This window comes from Octodon degus, unplaced genomic scaffold, assembly GCF_000260255.1.
Source record: "Octodon degus isolate 3935 unplaced genomic scaffold, OctDeg1.0 scaffold00210, whole genome shotgun sequence".
Classification (NCBI taxonomy): Eukaryota; Metazoa; Chordata; class Mammalia; order Rodentia; family Octodontidae; genus Octodon; species Octodon degus.
Genome location: NW_004524786.1, coordinates 1,568,733 through 1,580,836, shown reverse-complemented (window position 1 = coordinate 1,580,836; position 12,104 = coordinate 1,568,733). Strand labels below are relative to the sequence as shown.

General features: G+C 54.8%; 1 protein-coding gene across 1 annotated transcript in view; it reads right to left on the bottom strand.

The window, feature by feature from the left end:
- Nucleotides 1–3,045: 3,045 nt before the first annotated feature.
- Nucleotides 3,046–12,104, bottom strand: part of Adamts9 (ADAM metallopeptidase with thrombospondin type 1 motif 9) — a 141,497-nt gene continuing 132,438 nt past the window's right edge. The window contains exons 38-39 of the mRNA XM_004644783.2: nucleotides 5,820–5,914; nucleotides 3,046–4,056 (exon numbers count right to left, since the gene is read on the bottom strand). Of these exons, the coding sequence (XP_004644840.1) occupies nucleotides 5,825–5,914 (90 nt within the window). The 3' untranslated portion in view covers nucleotides 3,046–4,056; nucleotides 5,820–5,824. The remainder of the gene's footprint in view (nucleotides 4,057–5,819; nucleotides 5,915–12,104) is intronic.

Genomic DNA, 12,104 nt, shown 5'->3' with positions numbered 1-12,104 from the left:
AGGGCAGGGCCTTCCCCGTCACCTGCTGGGCCACTTGGGTCAGACCCAGCGACACCAGCTCCCTGCCCCACAATGTCTCACACGTCTGCCTGCTCCCCCACGCTCCCCACACCCTGCACCGGGGCTGCTGGTGCCCTGCCCCTCTGGGACATCTCGGCTCCCTGTGCCCCACCTTTACTCCTGCACCAGTTGGAAGAGAAAGAAATTCCCACGCATGGACGCAAAGGGGACAAAAGCCAGCCAGGAGTGCTTTGGGGTGCTTGGGTGGGTGGCCAGGGCGGCCCGTCCGCTTCACTGCTGGAGAACTGGGGGTCTCACTTGTGCTGCCTTCCTCTCTTCTGTCACCACCGCCACGTGAGCTCTGAAGGGCAAGACGTTTCCACTGGCTTTGCTGGCTCCTTGTAGCAGAAGCCACCAGCATCCCCAGGATTTATCCTCCCTTCCTCCTTGGGGGGACCCCTCTGCACCTACTCGGGGCCTCTTTCTGACAGTCTCTGCAGTGGGCTGGATTGCACCCCCTCATTCCCGTGCTGACCTGAGCTCCTAGTATGACTTTACTTAGAAATAGGGTGTATAGAGAAAGAGAGCCAGGCGCGGCGGTGCCGCCTGCAGTCCCAGCCCTGCTCGAGGCGGACGCAGGAGGGTGGCAAGTGCAGCCCAACACCAGCCTGGGCAGTGCAGTGACCCTGCGAGGCTGTCTCAAGAAGGCACTGGGGACACAGCTCTGTGTGAAGGCCCTGGGTTCAATCCCCAGCACTGCAGAAACAAACAAATGGAAAAGAAAACTAGGTGCAGAACCTGAACATGTTAGGCGGAGGACCCTCATCCAGCAGGGCCAGTGTTCTCATACAAGAGGGCCGGGGACGGAGCTCAGCGGCAGCATGCTTGCCTAGCATGTGCAAGGCCTGCATTTGGCCCCCGATATGGAAAAAGAGAGGAGCGAGAGACACCAGTCACCTCCCAAGCACACAGTGGGAAGGACCCGTCTTTGGGCCAGAAGGAGCGCCCCCGCCCCCAGAAAGGAACCCTGACTGTCCTGGCTGGTGGGGTCCCCACCTCCAGACCCTAAGTGCCCGACCGTGGTGGCTACAGCAGCCCCGTTAGACTGGCCCAGAGAGCCTGCCTCTCTGGACACGTTGGGCCCACGGGGTGGGGCCGCTGCTACAAGAGACAAACACGGGTGCCCTGCGCTCGGAGCAGCTCCTGTTTGCTTGCCAGCTTGTGCCCCTCAAATGGCAGGAGATCCCTGATTTGGGTGACAAAACATCCACGTTTAGGGACCTCCTTATCTGGTTTTCAAATGGCAACTGTCACAGAGGAAATGAAGGAAACCCACATTTATCCTCCACCTACTGATTTTATTTATTTATTTATTTATTTATTTATTTATTTATTTACCGGCTCAGCCCATCCTGGGGGCAGGGCAGGAGATCCCTGATTTGGGTGACAAAACATCCACGTTTAGGGACCTCCTTATCTGGTTTTCAAATGGCAACTGTCACAGAGGAAATGAAGGAAACCCACATTTATCCTCCACCTACTGATTTTATTTATTTATTTATTTATTTATTTATTTATTTATTGGCCGGCTCAGCCCATCCTGGGGGCAGGGCTGGTGCAGCATGTGGCGCTGGGGATTGAACTGCGGTCCCTGCATCTGCCTAAGTTTGCCTAAGCAGGTGCTTTAGTCTGCTGAGCTATCTCACTGGCCCTCCACCTAATTTTAAAACTTAATTTTTCCTTCTGTTATGGTTTGTATCTAGATGTCCCCCGAAAGCCTCCCGCAGTCATTGGGGCGCGTTTCTAGAATTCGTGATTAACTCATAATCCAATGCTGGGGTTATGCGTGTGAGCGCTACACCTGTGGGCAGCCCAAGAACAATGCGAGGGAGGGGCAGAGGCTTGCTGGCTGCTGCGCCCGCTCCTGGCGTTTCACTTCGGTGGTTTACCGAAGCATGAGCTGCCGCCCTCTGCCATGTGCCCTCTGCCTTGGAGCCAGCTGATTGTGGACTGGAACCTCCACAAGCCGTGAACTGAACAACCCTTTCCTTCCTTAATTGTGGATGCCGGGTATTTTGTCCCAGCAATGAGGAAGAGTCACTGAGACACCTTTCTCCCTTTCTTGCTTTTTCTGTCTTCCTCCCTTTCCTTCTCTCTTCTTCCTTTTCTCCCTCTTTCCTACCCTCCCTCCCTTCTTTCCTTCTTCCTTTGCAGTGCTGGGAATTGAACTCAAGTTCATTTGTGCCAGGAAAATATTCTACCACTGAACTACATCCTCAGCTCTTTTGATTTTATTTTGAGACAGGGTCTTGCTAAGTTGTCCAGGCTGGCCTTGAATTTGCAACCCTCCTGCCTCAGCCTGAGACAATCTTGTTTTACTCTGAGTCAAGAGTCTAGAAACCAGGTGAAACAAAGATTTGGTGGTGGTCGTGGTATTTATTCGTAATACGTTCTCACAGTGCATTAATAATGGAGAACAACATGTGTTCATATACTGAGTATACTTTTTCCCGGAGCCTGTGGAGTGGGCTTGGAGTTGGCGAGTGTGGCAGGTTTTCCTCATCTCTTTGGTCTTCTGAAGTGGACAGGGCTGCTCAGACAAGGGTCTCTCCGGCCACTGGGAAGGCACAAAGCCCACGACTTCGGCACTTGCATGAGGAACAGAAGCAGCCAAAAGTGAGCTCATGGGTGACAGAAAGACTTGGGTGCCCAGAAGGCCCTAGGTTGTTTCTTTACACACTACCAGTGAGGACAGGAAAACTAGCAGGTACTAGGCTCATAGCCTGAAGAGAAGGTCTGTCATTGGCTGCACCTTCAAGCAAAAGGCCATCCCAGGGGCTCAGAACCTGAAGGTCTCCTTCGCCGGGTTTCTGAGCTGTGCTGTGCTCCCCAGTGTTGCTACTGACGAAGCTGCAGGGGACCTCCTGCTCCCAGGCCGCTCTGTGAGGATGCAGGGGCAGAGACCCTGGCTGCGGGGACCACACCCTGCTGGCTGAGCTGGCACACTGAGAGCACAAGTGGCGAGGACAAGGTCCAGCTTCCAGAGCAGTGTGTCCAAAGGCCATGGCGACCCACAGCGCGGGCACTCTCCGGGGGCGTGTCCACTGGACGCTGTCCTCCCTTCCTCCTTTGTATCCACAGCCCTCACACTTGGGTCTGGAACTCACCTAGATCCACACAATGTTAGCACCACGGCAGCATTTTTTTTCCCAGAGATCCCATGAAATGGAATAGATACTTAATACAGTTCATCCTTGGTAAGATCTGAGAACTCACTAGCTTACTTAGTGGCTCATGATACTCTGCTCGGAATGACAACAAGACCCTTCCATGACTCTCGTAGCACCTTGATGATGGCTAGGTTGTTTTAAAAGACAAATATGATTTTAAAAAAGTAACAGTAAAACATTTACAGATAAAAAGTAAACAATAGTGTACCGTGATAATGAAGGATCACTTTTGTCGCAGGACTACATACAATGTAGGTACGTAAAATGCAGTGGCTGGACTGCAAGGGACAAAAGAGCGCAAAGGCAGTCACAATAAAATCATTTTACGTACAAAAATATTACAACACAATAAATAATTTCAAACATAAATATTAAATTTTACATCATTAGGATATTTCACAGATTGAGTATCCCTCATCCGAGACGCCTGGGATGAGCGGTATTTTGGAGCTGGGACTTTCCTAGATTGTGGAATATCCGCACGTGAGCAACGACAGGCCCAGGCCTGCGGCGGGACTCGCTTGTGGCTCGTGTGCTTTTCAAGGCGCGGTCTCAGGCGCGCACTGCATTCTGAGTGACTTTGCACATGAAACAAAGCTCCACGTGGGGGGTGCTGTTTTGCAGCATTTTAGACTTTGGATGTGCGGACCAGGGATGCTCAACCTGTGTAAAAATATATATTTATATATCTGTGCATATGTACACACGCGCTCGCACACTCACACATGCACGCAGCCTCTCTCTCACACACGCACCCGACGTAAGGCGGAGGTATATTGCATCACGATCCTTCATCCATCCCGTGAGTCTCCTTCTTCAGAGCCACCTGCAAAGCACAGAGCAGGGGCCATCAGGTGCGGCCTAAAATGCCAGGGAAAGTCAGCGGCCACACACTCTTATGCAGGCAGTGCTAGAAGAACACTATTATTTTGTCCAGATTTTAGAAGTAGGTTTTCGTTTGACTGCAAGAAACATGGCCATTTCAGAGACATAATAAAGCCGAAGTGAAACAGCTTAGTACTGCCCTGAAATTCTATCACCGGAGAGTACATTCTGATAGTCCGGTGTATCTGGTGGGTCTCCTAGTCTTCCTTGGTGTTTTTCAGACAGGGTCCTGCCCTGCAGCTCAGGCCGGCCTCGAGCTCACTTTGTAGCCCATGCTGGTCTCTAACTCACAGCAGCTCCTAGGCTTTCTCTGTACAGATATTTCTATATACGAATGTTGTACAGATGTGCATAACATTTGCATGCAAACAGCTGATGTCGTTGGGTATGAAACACCTGTCTCCAGGGAGGACTCTCAGAACTGCAGCCCTGCCCTGGGACACTGCTGCTGCCCCACTGGTAAACCTCTGTCCTCCCTGACCACACCTGACAGGGACTGGGTGCTCTCAGGCCCTGGACGCGGGCTGTGTCAGCGCTGCCCACGTGGTCCAACTGGCGTCAGTCAGAGTTCTCTGCAGAATGGATGCTGGTGCGAGGTGACCACCAGAGAAGGGGGCCACTGAAGGGGCAGCCACTGCTGATCAGTGAGGAGGAAAGAGCCTATTGAGCCTCTGGAGCCAGCGATGGCAGAAGCCACCTGGCCGCCTCACTTACTTCATGTATCTCCTCTGCCCCTTGCCACACAATCCTAATTTAAGGTAAGAATTTCAAATATGTATACCTAATTAAGCATTAAACTATTAGTATAGAAATTTCGCATAGGTACTCCTGGGTCAGGATTGCAAGGAGCTGGCCGGGGTCACAGGTGGCTGCAGGCTCCAGGAAAGACAGGGTCACTGCCACTACTGAGCCTGTGCCTCCGCTGAAGCCTGATGCAGCCTGCTGCCCAGCAGGGGGCGCTTCTGCTTGCTTCTCCAAATTCAACGCGTGATTCTCTCCGGCACTATGTTAAAATGCAGGCTGTGATTTCACCGCCGAGGTCGGGCCTGGCAATCTGCAATCCCAACAAGCCCCGGGGGCTGCAGACGCTGCAGGTCCCTGAACTGACCACAGGTGCAAAGCCATGGCACTGGGCAGACACCACGAACAGGGGCTCTGGTGTGAACACTGCAGGGAACGCCCTGCGCCCTTAGGAAGCAGTCTGATGTAAATAAAACAGCCTGGCTCCATGTTTTGAGGCAGGGTTCAGTAAAACATCACGTGCACGTTGGTGTGTGGCTTGGGCTCAACAGATGCTGCTGCTCTGGTTGCTGCTAGTGGCCCTGCATGGTATTTCTTAAAAGATGACCCACAGATGGCCCGGCGCCTCCCGCCCTAGGATGTCCTGCAGAAGGACGCAGACTGCTGACCCACTGAGGCCAGATAGTGCAGGACTCCTGCAAACCCAGCCAGTAGGAAGCCCTCAACACAGGCGTAGAGATGAGAATCAGATGCAGGAGGCCTGGGCCTGGTGCCCCAGGGCAAGGACAGATGGCCTCGGTCACGGTCACGAGGGGACAGAGGAGCAGAGAGAAAGACACGAGAGCAGCAGGTTGGCTGGGAGCACGTGCCCCAGTGTGTGCACTGGCTGCGAAGCTCCTGGACAGAGGAGAGCAGGCACAGACAGACAGACGGACGGACGGACGGGTGGGGAGGCACACCTACCTGCGCTATACGACCCGCACCTCCAGGCCAGTGCCCGAGGACGGCGTGCACTTCCCGCAGTAACCGCCACATTTCCCCACGACGCGGGTGCCGTCCTGCAGAGAGATGCGGCAGCTTAGACCAGGCCAGGCAGGCCTCGGGGCTTGAGGCGTTCTGGGGAGAAGCCTTCTGCACTCACACGAGGCGGCGCTTCGGAACTGCAAACCTGCCTGCATGGCCCACAAGCCAAGAATGGCAGGAACGTCTCAACGCGGGGCTGCAGCTCTGGCACCTCCTCACATGCAAAGCTGGGGACTCAATGCCGGCGGCACACCAGCCAACAAATCCCCCAAATGGAGCCCTGCACTCTGAGGTACAAGGGCATGTGGACTGTTGTGTTGGCAAACTTAAATGACAGCCCCGAGTTTAATACGTGATGCAGGCAGTTAGACAAGCAACACAGCACCAAACTAAGCAGGCCAGCTCCCAAGGTACAAGAGAGCCACATCAGAAGGGCATGACATTTCAGTGGAGCGTCTCACCACGGCACGGCTCCTTCCCGAACACAAAAGTTGTAAGTGGATTCACTCCCAAGCAACGCCAAGCTCCTTTGGCACTGCTCACGTGGGAGCGACATCCCTGCCCCACCCTCGCTTATAGTGGCTCCACTTTCTGAGTTCGAACAGCAGGTCGACCGCTGTGTTTTGCACTGCGATGTGGTGGGAGGGAAACTTGTATATTTGAAAATCCACTTGGGTAGGCAGTTGGGCAGCTTCCCTGTCGCCTTCTATTGCAGCGATAATCTGCAGTGTAATGCGCGCTGACAGGCAGACATCAAGAGAGACTCTTAGCAGAGTCCCACAGATGGCTGCTAAGCCATGGACAGGTAAGGTTCCGGGGCTGTGGCCGGGTGCCAGTGCCGGCAGCACCCGTCCATGTAAAAGAGATCCGGCAGATGAAATCTCATTGAATATCTGTGTTAGCAGAAAAAACACCTACAATAACTTTTGTGTAATAGGGCACACTAAGCAAAACATTTTCTTCTCCCAATAGTCCGGTCTTCTCATTACTGTATTTGTAGTATAACAATTATCTTCAATCTTTTTTTTTTTTTTTTGTCTTTTTGAGACAGGGTCTTGCTAGGCAGCTCAGGTGGCCTTGAGCTCACCATGTAGCCCAGGCTGGACTCCAACTCTCAAGGATCCTCCTGCCTCAGCCTCCCACGTGCTGGGATAACAGGCATGCCACTATGCGGGGCCCCAATCATCACTGTGCTATAAATTTAACAAAACAATAGCCCACCTTTCCCCTTTGACATGTAAATACATATATATAATATCGTCAGTTTTGCTTGTTGGCCCTCAAAGCCTAAAATATTTATTTTGTAGTTCTTTACAGAAAAAAATAAAAGTGAGGGCCCGACCCCACGCGATGTTTTCCCGGCGGTTCGCCTCGTCGCCCCCGCCCCCGCATTTCCGGCTGCGTTCCGGGCGGCGCCACGCTCTTTTCTCCCGTCTGTGCCCGCCTCGCTCGAGGCCACGTCGGCTGGGAGCCCCTCCCGGCCAGCGACCTGCTCCCGGCGCAGGACCGGTGGGTTTGGCTCCTGTCTTGCGGCCAGGCCAGCATCTTGTTACCGCGCGAGCACCCAGAACCTGGCGCGGCGCCTGATGGCACTCGCGGCTGCGAATGGTGAAGGAGCGAAGCGCGAGCGAGCGAGCGGCTCACAGCCCGCAGCCTCGCCACCCAGGAGACTCCCGCGGCGCCTCACGTGCTCTCCTCTCCCTCCCTCCCTGCTCCCGAGAGGAGCGCTGTGACAGCGCTGTGACAGCAGCTCCGAGCCTAGTGATTCCTGCAGGTCTCTGGGCTGCGTGCTCAGGGCTGGGCCAAAGGGACAGAGCCTTGGCTCACACACCTGCATGGCAGAGTCGCTTGAGCACGGTGGAAAATCCCTTCTTGAGTGAAGGAAGCTAAGCAGGAAGGAATTTATCTTATTTTTTCAAGGAAAAGAGTCAGGTGTGGCGCACACCTGTAATCCCAGCACTGGGGTGGCTGAGGCAAGCCGATCCCCCAAGTTCAAGGCCAATCTTGGCTACAAAGTGAGTTCAAGGCCAGCCTGAACTGCACACAGATCCTGTTTCAAAAAATACAGGGGGGACAGGGGATGCCAAGTTGACATCGAAAAGGAACAAGGTGCTTCTGGTTGTGCTAAGGCTGCGCCGGGCTGGGAGCCCCCACCATGCCAGGGCCTGGCACTGTCAGGTGAGCACCCCACCACCGGCCTTCCCCTGCAGCCCAGAGGACTCACTCCTGTCCCTTGTGGGCCCTGCTGCTCCTGCGGGCATCGCTCGAGGATCAGGACCGCGAGGCGGCCTGCGCGCATGCCCGGTGGCCGTGGCCGTGCTCCCACGGAGGCTCCTGCGCACACAAGTCCATCTCGGCTGGCAAGACGCTCGAGCAAAGGTCAAGTGCTAACCCTGAGGTTAAAGGAGCAGCAGATCCTGACTTCCGAGCAGCCGTGCCATTGCCTTCGCTGGGACTCAGTTGAATTCAGATAAAGCTGAACTAAGTTTTATTTATGAGATGCTACAAAACCACTGGAAAGCAAGCAAATAAGACAAACGGGACTGTGGTAAGGTTGGCGTCTCCTTCAGAGAGAAAGGCCCACGTGAGGGGAGCCCACGCATGTGTGAGGAGCCAGCACCGCTTCATCAGAGCAGGCCATGTAGGGTTCTTCCTCATGACTATGTGGTCAGCCAGCTTCTATTCCACGTAGGCGAAATGAACGAATCCTGATTCCATCCTGAAAGTTCAACTGTCCACCAGGAATAGCTTGAGTTCCTCACTGTCCCTGACTTCCTCTGAATTTCTCAGCCAGTGGCTGGCCCATGCCTCAGGTCCAGGGTGCACCTGGGGGACCTTCGTGTCTGTGCGGGGGCAGCTGGCTAAGAAGCCTCGGAGACTTTTCACTGCGTGCAGGACTTGAAGGCCTCACATCAAGGGTTAGGGTCCAAACCAGGCGGACCCTGAAACACTACGCGGAGTAGCATGACATTTGGGCTGGAGTTGCCCCCAAAATCTCCCCTAAATCACTACGCGGCTCTGAGGTAGTCACGTGTGTACATCCGTGTAGCTGTAGGCTGGTGTGGGGGGCCGACAGCTGGGGGTCAACCTGTAACACCCAGCTGAACTGAAGCAGGGCGGCTTGGCCATGCGAGGCCACCTGAGGGTTGCCGCTAGCAGCACGAGGGGCGGAGCTGGAGAGGCTGGGCGGCTGTCGGGAGGCTTTCGGGAGCTGTAGGGTCTCTTGAAGGACCTTGTCATGCTGGCTTTCCTGATGAACTCGGCTGTGCTCAGCACTGACGGAGCTTTGGACCTCGCTGTTGCTGAGAAGGGCTAGGGTTCACTTTGGGCGAGCTCTGGTCTGCTCTTGGGGCATCGCTTCCTGGCTCCAGAGGGGAAGAGGGTGCACGGGCCAGTGTCCCGGAGTACAGAGGGCCCTTTTTGGTCTTCATCTTGGTCTGGGAAGTTTAGATTTGTAATCCCCTGGATAAGTTTGTATTTTTTGCATCTCTTTGGGTGACTTCTATAAAATATTCTTACAATTAAGTGTCCCATGCTGTACTGTTTTCCCTTGCAAAACCCCAAAGTACAGCTCACTTCTGGAGGAGTTCCCAGAGTGCAGTGCACTCGTGTATGAAATGGAAATGCGGTCCCCACGGCACTTGTCATGGCTGCAGCGTGACTGCATGTGGTGGCCGCTGGACATCTCTCGTTGGTCATGAGTAGGAGACAGTGCCTGCTGCGGGGAAGAGCAGATGAGCCGTGTGTCCGTGCATACATGCACATGTCCTTGCGTGCGCACATGGGCGTCCCTACAGCAGGCCTCCTTGGAGCTGCTGGGTACACGTGACCGAGAGCTGGGACCACAAATGTCTGCTTTATTGCCACGCGGTATCCAGTGATTCCCAACTTCAAGCAGCTCTGATCCGCAGCCCTGTCTCTGCCGTCCGCTGGCCATCGTACGCATCACATGCTACACCCGTGTCCCGGTGGCCCCTACAGAGCAGCTCACCCGTCCCCGTACCACCCGCCTGGCTCAGTCTCCACACGTGGACTCTGCCTCTCTGCTGCTACCCAGAAGGGCAGGTGTGGTCCTTCTGCACCGTGAGGCTTGCAGGGCCACTCACAGAGCTTTTGTTTTCCAGCATTTGGGGCTGAACCAAGGCCTCTACAGAGTGCTCCACCCACAGCCCCTTCTTACTCTCACACAGGGTCCTGCTGGATTGCTCAGCTTCCGGGCAGGACGCACACTTGGGCTCTGCCTGCCTCAGCTCCCCAGAGCACCAGGCCCACAGGCCTGTGTCACTTACCTGGCTCACGTCTTATTGTGGTCCACTATCAGAGCCGCTGTACCTTACTGTCCATTGCTGTTAAGAGTCTCTTGCCATGCCTAATTTATAAATGAAGATCTAGCACAGATAGCAGTGTCCAGGGGAAACCCAGTACACACAGGTTTTGCTATTGTGGGGTCTTGGGGATCTGCTAGGGGGTGGGGGCTCCGAGTATCCCCGGGGCCCTGGGGTGCAGCTGAGTCTGAACTATAATCGTGGTGGGGTTTTAGGGTAAAATAGGAGACGTGGCCCTTCCAAGTGCACGCGAGACATTGACCTGGACACCGGGCTTGTTCTACCAGCTCTGCCCAGGAAGACACAGCTTCCTCTCCTCCAGTGGCAGCAGGGGCCAGGTGACCCCAAGTGACTGGAGCCATCTTTTAGGGTGGCTCAAGGAAAGCGTTTTCTTGCTCAGCTGTGAAGCCAGGGAAGTAGGGACGATTATTTATGACTCAGAACAGGGAGGTTTAGCAGGAGGATACCTGGGCAGAGCCCCAGAGGGCAGTCTGTCTGTCCCTGGGAAGTCTATGTGTCCTTCAGGTGGTCCATCTGTCCCTGGGTAGTCCATCAGTCTGTCCCTGGGCAGTCTGTGTGTCCCTTGGGCGGTCTGTCCATCCCTGGGCAGTCCATCAGTCCATCTGTCCCTCAGGTGGTCTTTCTGTTCTTGCGCAGTCTGTCTGTCTCTCAGGTAGTGTGTCTGTCCCTGGGCAGTCTATCAGTGTGTCTGTCCCTTGGATGGTCCATCTGGCCCTGGGCAGTCTGTGTGTCCCTCAGGTGGTCCATCTGTCCCTCAGCCAGTCCGTCTGTCCTTGGGCAGTATGTCTGTTCCTAGAGCAGCCCGTCTGTCCCTGGGCAGTCTGTCTGTCCCTCAGCAGTCTGTATCGCCAGCAGTTGGGGACATGGGGTGTGTGGGGCCCTGGAAGTTATGATGTGGAAGCGAAGGTTTTGTGGTTGCTGGAATTTAGGTCAGTGATCTAAAAATGGAGACTGGCAGCCGTTAGAGGCGGGCACCGCCGGCTTCTCGGAAACCCAGGTGGCCTGGGGTGGGGCGGGCTGCGGTATGCGTGTGCAAGGCAGCAGTTCCAGAGCACAGTCATGAATGTGGGGGAAAGAGCGAGCTGCGGGGTGTGCGCGCTGCACCTGGGCCTTTGCTGCACGCTCGGTCCTGCTCAGGGAGGGCTGGCCAGCCACGTTCCTCCTGGTTTTGGGGCGCAGCCCTGGGGACGCCTGGACCAGGCTGCGCATGCGGCACTGAGTAGCGCTTCTGCAGCCTGTCGGGAGCTGGGTACCGGTCCCAGCCCGGGGATTCATAAGCGAGCGAGACAGGCCCTGAGGCTTAATTTCGAGCTCAGACTCTCTGAGCTGTCACAGAGCGCCAAGATTAAAGAGAGAGAGAGAAAAAAAAAAAAAAAAAAAAGAAAGAAAAAAGAAAGAAAAAAACCTGACAGGCAACTGTCAAGCCAGTTCCCTGGGGTTCTGAAAATTCACACGAGTCGCGCGGACGCTGCAGTGCCCACTATTCCCACACGGTGGCGCTCCCGACCTGAATTATTCCTCGTTTCCGCCGGAAGCTGCGGTGTCCGGCGACTGGGGCAAGGGACCGCGGCCTGCGTGATGCTGCGCCCAGGCTCTCACCCTGCGTTTTCGGGGTGGCGACCACGTAACGTGCATATCAAAACATCTCGTGCATGAGAAAAAACTATTGATTTTATGTTCTATGGAAAAATAACGCACAATGTATAGAACCTGAAGGGAGGGAGTAGGGAAGGTCACTCTTTGGGGACATATTCTGGAACCTCTAAAACAGTCACTGGTCCCAGTACCAACTGTCAGATTAGAGGGCATACTTGGCGGAGGCGATGAAAAGAGAGTGAGGTAGTTTGGTGTTTTGTCTGCTTGGTTCCCGCCCCCCCCC